The sequence below is a fragment of the Dysidea avara genome, chromosome 1 (genome assembly GCF_963678975.1).
Source record: "Dysidea avara chromosome 1, odDysAvar1.4, whole genome shotgun sequence".
Taxonomy (NCBI): Eukaryota; Metazoa; Porifera; class Demospongiae; order Dictyoceratida; family Dysideidae; genus Dysidea; species Dysidea avara.
Genome location: NC_089272.1, coordinates 56,691,656 through 56,707,512, shown reverse-complemented (window position 1 = coordinate 56,707,512; position 15,857 = coordinate 56,691,656). Strand labels below are relative to the sequence as shown.

General features: G+C 39.5%; 2 protein-coding genes across 5 annotated transcripts in view; one reads left to right on the top strand and one right to left on the bottom strand.

Annotated features, from left to right (window-relative positions):
• The window catches only part of LOC136236942 (uncharacterized), a 32,271-nt gene that overhangs the window by 1,081 nt on the left and 15,333 nt on the right, over window positions 1–15,857 (bottom strand). For 2 of the 4 annotated variants that reach the window (XM_066027177.1, XM_066027181.1), the window contains 3 exons: window positions 355–1,648; window positions 98–298; window positions 1–48 (listed from right to left, as the gene is read on the bottom strand). The exon at window positions 1–48 is cut by the window's left edge and continues 171 nt beyond it. In XM_066027177.1, coding sequence (XP_065883249.1) covers window positions 1–48; window positions 98–298; window positions 355–1,276 — 1,171 coding nt within the window. In that variant the 5' untranslated portion in view covers window positions 1,277–1,648. Of the gene's footprint in view, window positions 49–97; window positions 299–354; window positions 2,066–15,857 lie in introns of those variants that run through there. The other 2 variants (XM_066027193.1, XM_066027187.1) reach the window with 2 other exon arrangements.
• On the top strand, window positions 5,471–7,846 carry LOC136247795 (uncharacterized PE-PGRS family protein PE_PGRS54-like). The gene is made up of 4 exons (XM_066039622.1): window positions 5,471–5,553; window positions 6,766–6,992; window positions 7,294–7,300; window positions 7,360–7,846. Exons 1-4 carry the CDS (start codon window positions 5,471–5,473, stop codon window positions 7,844–7,846), a joined length of 804 nt encoding a protein of 267 aa, XP_065895694.1.

Genomic DNA, 15,857 nt, shown 5'->3' with positions numbered 1-15,857 from the left:
TTGATGTATCTCCCAAGTGATCAGTTGATTTGCCACTATCATTGTCCTCTAGATACACACAGCAGCTAAGCATGTTATAATTCAGTATTACTGTTACCTGCTCTGGTGTGATCAGGATGATTGATCTTAAGCCATGCTTCGTATTGCTCATCTGGTAAGTCAAAACCTTCCTCGTATCTGCGGCGATATTTCTTTTCTTGCTCAAGTGTGAAGGTGGGCCGGTCACATCTCACAACAGTTCCATCAACTTGCTTGTCACTTGGTCTACTGCCAGACTGATCAGGAGATCTTTTGTTCCCTGCAGGAAAAACGCACAAAATTATAATATATCATTTTATATACCCAATAGCATACCAGTTGTTGCTTCACTGACATTCGACAGATTATCTGCTGAGTTTAAGACTACATCCCTGTTAAAAGGGTATACCCCAGACTTTCTGAAGCCAGCAATCACATTTGTCGGCAAAATAGCATTTAGCCATGCTCCCCGAAATACTGCACAGGAGTTAAACTTAGATATCACCAATCCAGGATTTCTCTGATAAAATCTGTGACATTCTTGTCGCCATTGCTCCTTTAAGGGCTTGAAAAGACTGCAGTACAAAGGCTGGCATACATGCGTGGTGTGAGGTGGTAGGCAAAAAATTATGACCTTGTGCTTTGCAGCAAATTCCAGCGATCTCGGCTCAAAATGTGTGCTGTGGCCATCTAGCAACAGCAGTAGAGGACGGTGAGAAACTGCATGGGTCATAAAGTGTTTAGTAAGGAAAAAACTGAAGAGCTCATGGTCCACCCATCCATTATCACTTACTGCAAAACATGAGCCTGGTACCTCATTCTTCATCCACAAATAATTGAGCTGTTTAGTAGCAAATATAATGAATGGAGGAATAACCTGCCCAACTGCACTGCCACAACCAATTACAGTTATTTGCTGCTTCTGCCCTGACGTTTGGTACCTAACCTTCTTTTGCCCTTTCTGGGAAACTACTTTAGGTGGACGTGGCTCTAATAGCATTCCCGTCTCATCCATATTGTATATAGCTTCTGGGTGGTCAGCAAACCCATTCTTTTCAAATACTCCCTGGAGTAGATCGAAGTATTCATTTAAATTCTCACTGTTCACCGCATTCATTCTAACTCCAGCAGTTGAGTCTCCACTCCTGAGGCACAAAGAAGGGTTTCTCTTCATAAACTTGTCCCACCACCCATTGCTGATCTTCACTTCCTTCTCATTTCCAGGCTTATCATTAATATACCTCTCCACTAAATCCATGACTTACCTTCGAGTTTTTCCATAGCCTAGTTTAGCTGTAAGGATTAGGTGGTCCGTAAGTAATTCTTCCTCCTCCTTCGTCAAATAAGGCCTAGGTCCAGGATTCGTGCCATGAATTACCCGTCCACTCAGCCTGTCTCTCAAAGTTTGGCGAGGTACTCCGTACTTAACTATAGCTTCAGAAGGCTTTAGTTCTCCACTTGTCACCGCGTTCAAGGCACCAGACATTTGTTCCTCAGACCATAACTTTCTTTTGGACTGGATACGAGACTTATTTGGACCACTACGGTCTCGGGAATTGGGCTGACGTCTCTTAAACCCTTTCTTCTTCTTATTAGGCATTCAACAGGATGAAGGACTCCACAAATTGACCTGTAACAAAAGATAGTAACATTTTTAGTAGCTAGAGTAGTAAGCAGGCCTAACTCACAATAAAAAGTAGCCATAAAACACGATAAAACAGTCAATTCCTTGCAGCGTGCTTTCATGACAGTACACGGCCCGGAAAACAACGGTTATGTTCGTGTTTTAAAAATAATTTTTTTGACCGATAATAGATGTGTGACAATAATTGAGGGCTTACTATATACTTGGAAGTTGGAAATTCCTATTTTTTGTACTTGTTTGTTAACATTTTTGTAAAATAAAATTATTATGACTGGTGAACCCATGCATACCGCATCAATAGAAAGAAATGGTGCCACACACCCCAGCTATCAATTATCATCTGAAAAGTGAAGTATCCATTACACTTTGTTGTCAGCTATGTTCAACCCATTACACAGCATTTTGAATCAAGAACTGTTCGAAAAGCACCTCTGCAATCAAAGTAGCCATTATGAAAAATACGGATGATTTCCGTTATGAAGGGAAGCCATCACATGTTACCGCCAAATCGACACTTTGCTGTCAGCAAAGATGAATGGGACACAAAGGAGGACAATGGTAAGTCCATGAGGAATGCATTGTATGCACTGTGGTACGGTATGCCAAAAGACACCTCTTGGGCAGAAGCGACATCGAACAGTGAAAAATCAAGCCCGTCGTAGCCGTTATCGAGTTACGCTTGTCTGATGGCATTAGTCAGTCAGTTACTCAGTGAGTCAGTCAGTTACTCAGTGAGTCAGTCAGTTACTCAGTGAGTCAGTCAGTTACTCAGTCAGTAGAAAATTCCATTTAATAATTTCTGGAGGAACTTGTTGAAAGCATTTCAGATCAATCTGAAGACTTCTTTGGGCTTAGTTTTACCTAATCAATACTGCTTCATCATCGTCAGGGAAAAGTGAGGCTGATTTTTTGGTGATGTTATTTCATGGGCTATGCCCACACCTTTGTGGTCCCTACCATACAGTACAATAACTATTGTACTGTATGATATTACATGGAAAAGAAGCCATTTAACTTCATTATTTTGTTACAGCATTAGACACTCTCCTCTCTATATTATTAACACAAGTAATACTCATTTGTAACCTGATCTTGGAAAACCTACTGTGACTAGTTGGCACAGTGGTCAATTTTCTGTTTTAGAGGTATTGGGTGCTCATCTACATTATCTTGTGTTAAAATTTCAGCTTAACATCTTTAAGCATTCCTGAGATATGGCCATTTTTCTGTTCTGTACATCACAAGCTAGCTTTTATGGTTTAATGTATTGAGTTCTGTGAGTGATTAAGGGTGACAAATGGTGACAAATCACTTTGTTTACCAATAATTCCATTCTTACCATCTAAAATACTTTAAAAGACATTTCTGATAGTTTAATGAAGTATTCTTGGTACGTTTCTGCAGTTAAATGCCATGTATCATTGTCTTAGACTAAGTTTTAGCCATTCCAGCACCTGAACAAATCACCCAATAAAATTATTTGTAAGTTAATGGTTGTCCCATGTATGTGAAATTACTACCTGTGCATGGTCTGATATAATCATCCATACGTATCTCCTAGGAAAAAGAAATTATGGGTGTGAAATTTTGCAGCAACAAGGTTTAATAATTGCTTTATCCGAATGTGCAAAAATTTTTTTTTTTTATTGTTGAAATTTTCATTTGAGTTTCCCAAAAGTTTGCTTGTGCCCAAAAGGTAGGTTTTCCAAGATCCGGTCACATTTGTATCATACAGTACTATCGTACTGTATAGTAGGGACCACAAAGGAGTAGGCGTGGTTCATGAAGTAACATCACCAAAAAACTAGCCTCAATTTCCCCTGACGACGATGAGGCAGTATTGGTTAGGTAAAACTAAACCCAAACAAGCTTTCAGATTGACCCAAAACGCTTTCAGCAAGTTGGCACAGAATTTTAAAAAAAAAATTAACAGAATGTTCTACTGACTAAGTAACTGACTGATGCCTTCAGACAAGCATAACTCGACAATGGCTAAGGCTACGGGCTTGATCGATTTTTTCACTGTTCAACATCACTTCAGCCCTAGAGGTGCCTTTTGGCATACCGCAGTACGTACAATGCATCAGGGGTACTTTTTGAACCTTTCGTAGTGTCGGGATTATTAGATCATTAGAATCAATAATAATAGCACTACAACACACAACTACAATCTAGCAACTACAATAACAACTAAAACACACAGAGGCTCTACAACTACATATGTCCAGATACTACACCTTTCTTGATTCGTATTGCTATGCAATGGGTCTAACATAACTTACAACGAAGCATAATGGATACTTCACTTTTCAGATGATAATTGATAAAGCTGGGGCACTCAGCACCATTTATTTTGCGGTATGTGTTGGCTCATCAGTCATAATAATATATTACAAAAAAGTTAACAAACAAGTACACAAAAAATTGGAATTTTCAACTACCATAGCACATCAATAAAAAGTACTGAAACAAACAGAAGTAGTGCATGACAGTAAAACAATAAGAAGTGCTATGTCCCTACTGTGCATTTCCGTTATGGAATCTTGAACACAGTAGAGATATACAGGAACACTTCTTATTGTTTTACTGTGTGATATCATGCACTACTCCAGCTTGTTTCAGTACTTTTAATTGATGTGCTATGGTCCCTATTCTAGTTGAATATTCCAATTTTTTGTGTACTTGTTAAATTAGGATATATCAAGAGTTTATAATGTGTTAGGGAGAGTATTGAACTTCGCTATACGCAATGAGAAATGAGCCCGTAAAGTAGCTCACATACCTTTGTGTCCTCTCTAATTGCCCAGATTTAACACCTTCTTTGTTTGGTTGGGTGGTCCACATTGAATCCCTATGACTAAAGCCCCATCTAGATGTGTCACTTTCACTATCAGAACTGTCGTGGAATGGTGACCATGATAAAACCTCAAATTAAGACGTCAAGTGCGAAGTTAATATCTATGGTCTTCGAGGTTAGTTGGCTGTTCCTTTCTCTTTGTACTGAATTCCTCAACACATTGTGTCATACTTTTACAATGTTCTGTCACTCTGTAGCTTCGGGTTGTACTTATAATTAGTCACCAATCAACACTAATCACCGAGTTGTTTGAACGATGCCATAGGACTTTACAGGCTTATAATTCACAGGGTATAGCGTAGTTCGACACTCTCCCTACACCATTATAAACTCTTGGATATATATGTAGTACAAAATAACTTACACATTAGGTTGTGTCAAATTAATAAAATAATTTAAATTAAATTCCTATCATTGTGCAAGTAATAACAAAAATTAGGAATTTAAAGTTCAACTTAAATTAGAGATTAAATGTTCACTTGTATATCTGCAGGTGTAGGCAATCTCCCTTGTTTCCCTACTTTTTCTATTATCCCTAATTGAACTTAAAATTCCTAATTTTCCCTTATACTTGTTTGTTTACTTTTTTATAACATCATTATGACTGGTGAGCCAGTGCATACCACATCAAAAGAAAGAATAGCATCAGAGTTAATGTTCAGCCCTTTACACAGTGCTACGAATAAAGAAAAGTAGGAGAAACACCTCTGCAGTCACCACACAAAATACGGACAATGTTTGTTTACAAATGGGAAGCCATGCAACGCATGCCCTAACTATCAATTACTGACTTGAAAGTGAAGAAAAGTGGCCATTACACTTCATTTTCATCTATTGTCAGCCCATTACACATGCAGCATTACAAATGGAGAACAGTATTAGAAGTGCCTCTGCAATCAATCCAGTCACCACAGAAAATACATACGATTTCCGCTTACAAATGGGAAGCCATGCATCTCGCTACCGCGAATCAATGCCTTGGACTGCAAGTTGGGCTGTCAGAAAAAGATATAGGACACAAAGGAGGACAAAGGTAAGCCCATGATGCGTGCATTTTACGTACTGCAGTATGCCAAAAGGCACATATCAATGTTGAACAGTGAAAAAATCAAGCCCGTAGCCTTAGCCATTATCGAGTTATGCTTGTCTGGAGGCATCAGGCAGTTAGTCAGTCAGTAGAAAACTCCATTAAATATATATTATATTTTTTTAATTTGTAGATACCCATTGGAAGTATTTAGGGTTGTACTGAAGGAGTTTTTGGGCTTGCATGGTTATAACCAATACTACCAAAGCACCAGGATAATATTGTTTTAAGGTGATATTTTTGGCCAGATCCCTAACATACAGTACTACCCTACTGTATGATAAATGCAGCTAGGTATATCACCTTCACTTTTATTTCAAAAGATATTTGTTCTAATAAATCAGTCAGATACAGCTGAAGTTATTCCAGAAAATTTTTCCTACCGTTTATGGAAACCAAGCATCCATGAAACATTTCGTAAGCTCTTTACTAATATTTGAAACCAATATATATAACATATTGCTATTTCAGCAAAACGTTATACATGCTGGTACATGTTTAGATACATAGTGCCTAGTTCTAACCAAGAACTTAGGACAAAATCAAAAATACAGTCAAATGTTCATGCATCGTCTTAAAATAGAAGTAGTTCTAAACAGTACAGTTCTCTGAAAGATTGGGATCATTGAGAATTATTATTATTATTTTAATTTTATCACAGCAAAATATACGTGCAAATACATTGCTGGTATACAAAAAAACCTGACTCTAACCAAGAGTGTAGGTTAATGTAAAAAGTCACCAGCTAGCTATGAGACACACAAAGTACAATAAACAAAGCATCAGTAAAATTGTCAAATAACGCCGTAACAGTGATGTGGTAGAATATAACACAGTCTTTTGAAATATCTGAATTAAAGATGTTGGCAAGTTGACCTTCTCTAAATAAAATGATAAATCCTTTGGTATGGATCCTAACGTCCCAACAATTATAGGAATGATGGATACTTTTCTACATTTCCACCCTCTAACAACTTCAATTTTTAAATCCACATATTTTGTTTAGCTTTTCAACAAACTTTTGAGAAAGTCTGGAATCTCGGCTCCTTCTGGATATAAAAGTCACGAAATAATAGATACTATATTTCATGAAATATATAAATACTGTATAAAGCAACCATCATTATTATGACACTAGTGGTATACTGCTTGTACTAGTGGTACTAGTGGTACTGCTGGTGCTAGAGGTACTACTGGTACCAGTGATACTGCTGGTACTAGTGGTACTGCTGGTACTGCTGGTACTGCTGGTACTGCTGGTACTGGTGGTACTGCTGGTACTGGTGGTACTATTGGTACTAATGGTACTGCTGATACTAGTGGTACTGCTGGTACTATTGGTACTGCTGATACTAGTGGTACTAGTGGTACTGCTGGTACTATTGGTACTGCTGATACTAGTGGTACTGCTGGTACTGGTGGTACTATTGTTTTTTGTTTTTTTTTCCCGGGGTAACCAGCACCCCTTGCCACCATCCCTAGCACTAGATGTTGAAGTGCTAGACAAAAATTGGACTGAGATTAAAGGGAGCAATTTAAATAATTAGAGGGAAGGCACCCGACCCTTGGTGGTACTATTGGTACTAATGGTACTGCTGGTACTAGTGGTACTGCTGGTACTATTGGTACTGCTGGTACTAGTGGTACTGCTGGTACTATTGGTACTAATGGTACTGCTGGTACTAGTGGTACTGCTGGTACTAGTGGTACTGCTGATACTAGTGGTACTAGTGTTACTACTGGTACTCATAGTACTGCTGGTACTAGTGGTACTGCTGGTACTGTTGGTACTAGTGGTACGGCTGGTACTAGTGATACTGCTGGTACTAGTGGTACTGCTGGTACTGCTGGTACTAGTGGTACTGCTGGTACTATTGGCACTAGTGTTACTGCTGGTACTCATAGTACTGCTGGTACTACTGGTACTGCTGGTACTGTTGGTACGGCTGGTACTAGTGATACTGCTGGTACTAGTGGTACTGCTGGTACTGGTGGTACTGTTGGTACTATTGGTACTGCTGGTACTATTGGTACTGATGGTACTAGTGGTGCTGGTGGTACTGCTGGTCCTAGTGGTACTGCTGGAACTGGTGGTGCTGCCGGTACTCATAGTACTGCTGGTACTAGTGGTACTGCTGGTACTATTGGTACTAGTGGTATTGCTGGTTCTATTGGTATTAGTGGTACTGCTGGTAGTAATGGCACTGCTGGTACTAGTGGTACTGCTGGTACAGGATAGAAGGAGAATTCAAGCCATAATATTGTCCCTAATCACAGCACACTAACCCAGTGCATCATCATGTGCATTGCTATAATATCTTTCTTTAACTTTGAATTGACTGGAAGTTTGGCTGTATCTGTAAAGTATATGGTCATGTAGATGCATATCAAACAGAGAACATAGCCGTAGCTGTGATTTAGATTAAAGAAAATGATTTAGTCACAGCACTGTGTCAACTGAAAAACCTGCAGAACGAGGTGCCAGTAGTGTTGTAGGAGCAGTAAAGAATGCATTCAGTAATTGTGGGAACAAGATGCAAAGAAAAATATGTGGTATTGCAACAGATGGGTAAAGTGTCAATAATGGAGCTAGAGGTGGAGTATGGACTTTGCTACAGCAAGAGTGTGAAAAGAAACTTCTAACTTACTGGTGTGCTTTTCACAAGTCATCATTGGTATTCAACATGCAGCATAAAAAACACAATTGCTGAAGTTACTCACTTACTCACAGATGTGGTTTCAGTTTGCACTGGTCTCTAGTTTGCATTTCCCACATCGCTGCACAGTATTGGATACCACTGCACTGTCTGCACAAATTTTAAGCCCCCAGTGTACATCACTGGCATAGACAAAACCGAAGGTAGTTTGGTAGATCACTATACGTTAACAAACAGAACAAGGAATAATAGACCCAAGATACTGTCCTGTGGAACCCCTGATAAAACAGGGAGGAGCTCATAGTATAGGTGTTGTTAATGCAGACATATTGATGGTAGTAAAATAAATATGCTACAAACCATTTAAACTTATGCTCCAGCTTATAAGATTTTATTTCATGCAATAGGGGTTAACATGGTCAAACACTTTCTTAAAGTTCAAATATAACATCACACAGAATCAGATCCCTTGTTCAATTGTTCTGTTTTAATGATAAATAGCAGAAGTTGCTGTACAATAATAATATATAGTTGATCTACCTGCATGATTAAAAAACCAAACTGATGAGGAGTAAATCAGTTAGATGGAAACTGGATTGTTACATTAAAGATGGTTGTGAGTCCTCATTTAAATGGCATAAATAGCGTTACAATATTATTTGGACTTTATATGTATACAAAAGTGGCCTTCTATACAAGTGGCTGCTAAGACAGATTCCACTGTACATTGCAATCTGCCTATAGTCTGGCAGACAGCAGGGTGAAGTTTGCAAAATGGTCTATGGTTTACCTTTAGATTATCCTGTACACCTAAAACAATATTCCACCTGCTGGACAGGTGTAGGCATTGGGAATTTTGTCAAAGTTTAATTAGCTGCATAGCAACCATGCTTATGTTGCAAAATAGCTTCTGTGAATTTAAGTTTTACCTACAATTGCTTGATAGCCTGACCAGTGTTGTGAGATTTGTAACTCACTTTATTAATTGTATGTGTGTAGTCTTTTTTGTTTGTTTTTGCTTTGCAATTGTGTTGATGTGTCTTTGATCATATTTTGTATTGTTTTGGTGTTTACTTATGTGTATGTGATGTGTTTCTCTGGGCAAGGAAGAACAGCTGTAGCTGATTGCTTGAAGGTTAAATATATAAATCAAATCAAAATTAATCAAACCATTTAACAAATCTGCTACGTCACAGTTGATGTCAGAAAAACTAAAGGATTAGACAATCCCATAACCAATCCCTCAAGCGCTTATCATCATTATGCATATCATAGTGTAGTTACGTATGTTTCAGTAACCATCATCACTTGCTCTCTTGACTTTATTTAGTTTGCTTATTTTAAAAACTTCTTTGTTTCAGTTAAGTTTGATAGCCCTACTATAATAGCTACCATTACTTTTAGAACAAAATAATCCTAACTGTTATAGTAGATCTAGAGCGGCTAAGCAAAAAGTCATTCACTATATGATAAAAGCACCAAACGTGCTACAACATTTGCTTAATTCATTCTATTTCATATTAGATACAGTGCCATTAAAATTAGCAATCATATCATGCTCAATAAACCTGACAAGTAAAATCAATAGAAAATGTATCTAGGAAGCCATAAATATAAGTGCTTTATAGAAAGTAGTACGAGCAGTACTATTAGTACCAGCAGTACTGGTACCACTATTACCAGCAGTACCACTATTACCAGCAGTACCACTAGTACCAGCAGTGACAGCAGTACCACTAGTACCAGCAGTACCACTAGTACCAGCAGTGACAGCAGTACCACTAGTACCAGCAGTACCACTAGTAACAGTACCACTAGTACCAGCAGTACGAGTAGTAACATTAGTACCAGTGGTACCATCAGTACCAGTGGTACCAGCAGTACCAATAGTACCAGTAGTAGCAGCAGTACCAATAGTAACAGCAGTACCAGTAATACCAGTAGTGCTAATAGTACTAGTACCAGCAGTACCGCTAGTACCAGCAGTACCACTAGTACCACCAGTACCACTAATACCACTAGTACCAGCAGTACCACTAGTACCAGCACTACCACCAGTACCACTAATACCACTAGTACCAGCAGTACCAGCAGTACCACTAGTACCAGCAGTACCACTAGTACCAGCAGTACCACTTAGTACCAGCAGTACCAACAGTACCACTATAACAGCAGTACGAGTAGTACCACTAGTACCACTAATACCAGCAGTACCACTAGTACCAGCAGTACCACTAGTACCAGCAGTACCACTAGTACCAGCAGTACCACTAGTACCAGCAGTACTAACAGTACCACTATAACAGTAGTACGAGTAGTACCACTAGTACCAGTGGTATCATCAATACCAGTAGTACAGCAGTACCAGTAGTACCAGCAGTACCAGTAGTACTAATAGTACCAGCAGTACCACTAGTACCAGTGGTACCATCAGTACCACTAGTACCAGCAGTACCACTAGTACCAGAAGTACCACTAGTAGTACCAGCAGTACCAGTAGTACTAATAGTACCAGCAGTACCACTAGTACCAGTGGTACCATCAGTACCACTAGTACCAGCAGTACCACTAGTACCAGAAGTACCACTAGTACCAGCAGTACCACTAGTACCAATAGTACCAGCAGTACCACTAGTACTAATAGTACCAGCAGTACCAATAGTACCACTAGTACTAGCAGTACCAATAGTATCAGCAGTACCACTAGTACCAGCAGTACCACTAATAGTATCAGCAGTACCACTAGTACCAGCAGTACCACTAGTACCAGCAGCACCAATAGTACCAGCAGTACCACTAGTACCAGCAGTACCAACAGTACCACTATAACAGCAGTACGAGTAGTACCACTAGTACCAGCAGTACCAATAGTACCACTAGTACCAGCAGTACCAATAGTACCACTAGTACCAGCAGTACCAATAGTATCAGCAGTACCACTAGTACCAGCAGTACCACTAGTACCAGCAGTACCAATAGTACTAGCAGTACCACTAGTACCAACAATACCACTATAACAGCAGTACGAGTAGTACCACTAGTACCAGTGGTATCATCAGTACCAGTAGTACCAGCAGTACCAGTAGTACTAAAGTACTAGCAGTACCACTAGTACCAACAATACCACTATAACAGCAGTACGAGTAGTACCACTAGTACCAGTGGTATCATCAGTACCAGTAGTACCAGCAGTACCAGTAGTACTAATAGTACCAGCAGTACCACTAGTGTTAGTGGTACCATCAGTACCACTAGCAGTACCACTAGTACCAGCAGTACTACCAGTACCAGCAGTATCACTAGTACCAATAGTACCACTAGTACCAGCAGTACCAATAGTACCAGCAGTACCACTAGTACCAGCAGTACCTCTAGCACCAGCAGTACCACTAGTACCAATAGTACCACTAGTACCAGCAGTACTACTATTACCAGCAGTACCACTAATAACAGCAGTGCCACTAGTACCAGCAGTACCAATAGTACCAGTGGTACCACTAGTACCAGCAGTATCACTAGTACCAGTAGTACCTCTAGCACCAGCAGTACCACTAGTACCACTAGTACAAGCAGTATACCACTAGTGTCATAATAATGATGGTTGCTTTATACAGTATTTATATATTTCATGAAATATAGTATCTATTATTTCATGACTTTTATATCTAGAAGGAGCCGGAATCTCCAGGAATAGCAATATCAATTAAGTATACTTCATTTGTTTGCTTCAATATCATAGTAATATCAGGGCGGTTGTGTTGCAATGAGGTGTCAGTTACAATGGAAAAATCCCACAACAGTTTACAGACATTGTTTTCACAAACTCGTGGAGGACAATGTTTCCTGCACAGGAAATCCAGCTTGCTTTGCTAGCGTCTAGTGAAGATGAGAAGCAACACGATCATGCCAGCTCTTATATTCTTTTTGTGCTAAATAGGAACAACTTACAAGGTGGTCTATGGTCTCATCAAAAGAACCATAAAGCCGGCATCTAGCTGAGCATGGGGTTTTGTAGATATGAGCTTTAACAGCATTTGTGGATAAGGCCTGCTCTTGGGCCGCAAATACAAGTCCTTCCATTTCTTTAGTAAGGTTACCAAAGCGTAGCCATAACCACTGTGATTTAACACAAATCTGATCAGAAATTTCCCTTATGAATTGCCCATGGAGAGGCTTGCTCTTCCAAGTATGCAGATGTTCCAAGTTGGATAATTCCTTGTATTCCTTGCCATGCTCCTCAAACACCTGATAATCTGTTGCAATTAATTTAATGTAAGGATCATCAGAGTGGTGTACGTAAAATGATAAGTTTCTCTTCTCATGCTCAATTGCTAACTTCACTGAGATCAGGCCCCTACCTCCATTCTTCCTTGAGACAGTAGTATTATTATTATTATCAAGACACACGGTAGTGTGTCGTGCGGCCCAAGAAGCCGGCATGCCACACCGTGAGTATACTAACAGGAAGAAAGAAAATGCAATTTTCACACCTATGTAGCTCTGTGATCCCTTATCTGATTGGAACCAAATTTGTTAGAGAAGTATCTACATACCAAATTTGAAGAAAATCGCTCCAGCCATTTTCGAGATATGAGTGAACAAAATTTCGTTTTAATTTCTTCATTTTTTCTTCTTTATTTTGCACACTTTTCAAAATCTGACATAAAACACGGATGCGTCCTCCAATCGGGCTGAAATTTGTCACGCATAAAGGGTTCATTAAGGCGGATCTTTGTACCAACTTTGGTAGGAATCCGATGAACATTCACGGAGTTATGACCGATTATTTATGTAAAATAAGGTCGAAGGTCTGTCACGCCCACAGGGTAAACCCCTTAGAGGAATGAGCTGAAAATTACTATGTAGATGGAGTAACAATTGTAGGGGTGCCTTTTTGTGGTTTGAAAGGAATCGAGATAAAGACCATGGAGATATGACACAAAATCCAACCTGTGTCACAATTACGAGATCGATTTTTATGAATAAAAAAAACTATTAGTTTCACGCCTACCAGGCAAACCGCTTAGAGCAATGAGCTGAAAATCGGTATGTAGCTGGAATAATCATCATAGAAAGTCCTTGCAATAGTACAGTAGAACCTGATTACAAACCACTGAGTTATGATTCGAAAGGCAACTACGTGTAGCAAATGCAAGATCGAGATACTCTAATAGAGCAGTCACAGTATTCTTTGAGTGTAGCAAGCAACGTATGTACTTATAAAGAGTAATAGTCTAGTTGGTAGAGGGAAGCAGCAGGTAATGACCTTTTTTTGGAGGTGGGTGGGGGGGGGGGGGTTTCGACTTACAACTAGGCCATGGCATCATCATGCTAGACCCCCAGCCCCCCTAAATAGGTGTCTCCGCCGCCTCTGTTTACAACTTACTCCTTTATAGAATAATATTACATTGCAAGTTATTCCGTAGGGAATTCAACTACAAACAGTTAATCTGATAGACAATTTAGCTACAGGCAAGTCACACTGTAGAGAGATCAGCTACAAAGAAACCATCATGTAGTGAGTTCAGCTGCAAATAAATCACCCTGTAGAGAGTTCAGCTACAAAAAGACCATCCTGTCTAGAGAGTTCAGCTAGAAGAGGTTACCTTGTAGAGAGTTCAGCTACAAACAATTCACCCTGTAGAGAGATCAGCTAGAAGAATTTACCTTGTAGAGAGTTCAGCTAAAAATAATTCACCCTGTAGAGAGATCAGCTAGAAACAAGAAATCCTGTAGAGGGATCAGCTAAAAGAAATTACTTTATAGAGAGTTTCGCTGCAAACAAATCACCCTGTAGAGAGTTCAGCTGCAAACAAATCATCCTGTAGATAGTTCAGCTACAAACAGATCACCCTGTAGAGAGTTCAGCTACAAATAATTCACCCTGTAGAGAGATCAACTAGAAGAAGTTACCTTGTAGAGAGTTCAACTACAAAGAAACCATCATGTAGAGAGTTCAGCTGCAAAAAATCATCCTGTAGAGATTTCAGCTACGAAAAGATTACCCTGTAGAGAGTTCAGCTAGAAGAAGGCACCTTGTAGAGAGTTCAGCTACAAAGAAACCATCAGGTAGAGATTTCAGCTACGAAAAGACCACCCTGTAGTGAGTTCAGCTAGAAGAAGTCGCCTTGTAGAGAGTTCAGCTGCAAACATATCACCCTGTAGAGAATTCAGCTACAAACAAGTCACCCTGTAGAGAGATCAGCTAGAAGAAGTTACCTTGTAGAGAGTTCAGCTACAAAGAAACCATCAAGTAGAGAGTTCAACTGCAAACAAATCACCCTGTAGAGAGTTCAGCTATGAACAGATCACCCTGCAAAGTTCAGCTAGAAACAAGTCTCCCTGCAGAGAGATCAGCTAGAAACAAGTCACCCTGCAGAGAGATTAGCTAGAAACAAGTCATCCTGTAGAGAGACCAGCTAAAACAAGTCACTTTGTATGTAGAGAATTTAGCTACTGAAAACCACCCTGCAGATAGTTCAGCTACAAACAAATCACCCTGTAGAGAATTCAGCTACAAACAAATCGCCCTGTAGAAAGTTCAGCTAGAAGACGTTACCTTGTAGAGAGTTCAGCTATAAAAAAACTGTCCCGTAGAGAGTTCAGTTACAAACAAGTCATCCTGTAGAGAGATCAGCTAGAAGAAGTTACCTTCTAGAGAGTTCAGCTACAAAGAAACCATCATGTAGAGAGTTCAGCTGCAAACAAGTCACCCTGTAGAGAGTTCAGCCATGAAAAGATCACCATGTAGAGAGTTCAGCTAGAAGAATTCACCTTGTAGAGAGTTCAGCTACGAATAAACCACCATGTAGAACGTTCAGCTGCAAACAAATCACCCTGTAAAGAATTCGGCTACAAACAAATCACCCTGTAGAGAGTTCAGCTACAAACAAATCACCCTGTAGAGAGTTCAGCTACAAACAAGTCATCCTGTAGAGAGATTAGCTAGAAGGATCACCCTGTAGAGAGTTCAGCTATAAACAAATCACCCTGTAGATAGTTCAGCTACAAACAAGTCACCCTGTAGAGAGATCAGCTAGAAACCAGTGACCTGTAGAGAGTTCAGCTACAAAAACAAATCACCCTTTAGAGAGATAAGCCAGAAAAAGTAACCCTGTAGAGAGATCAGATAGAAACAAATCACCCTGTGGAGAGTTCAGCTACAAAGAAACCACCCTGTAGAGAGTTCAGCTACTGTGTAAACAAGTTACCCTGTAGAGAGATCAGCTAGAAAAAAGGAGAGATCAGCTAGAAACAAGTCACCCTGTAGAGAGATCAGCTAGAAATAAATCACCTTGTAGAGAGTTCAAATTACAAACAAAATCATCCAGTAGAGAGTTCAATTACAAACAAATCACCCTGTAGAGAGTTCAACTATAAACAGATAACCCTGCAGAGAGTTCAGCTAGAAACAAGTCACCCTGTAGAGAGAATCCTGTAGAGAGTTCATCTACAAGCAAATCACCCTGTAGAGACTTCAGCTACATTTCAAGTCACCCAGTAGAGAGATCAGTTGCAAGCAAGTTATCCATAGGGAAAAAAATTGACATTAAATGAATATATGTATTATATATATAATTTGTACATTAATTT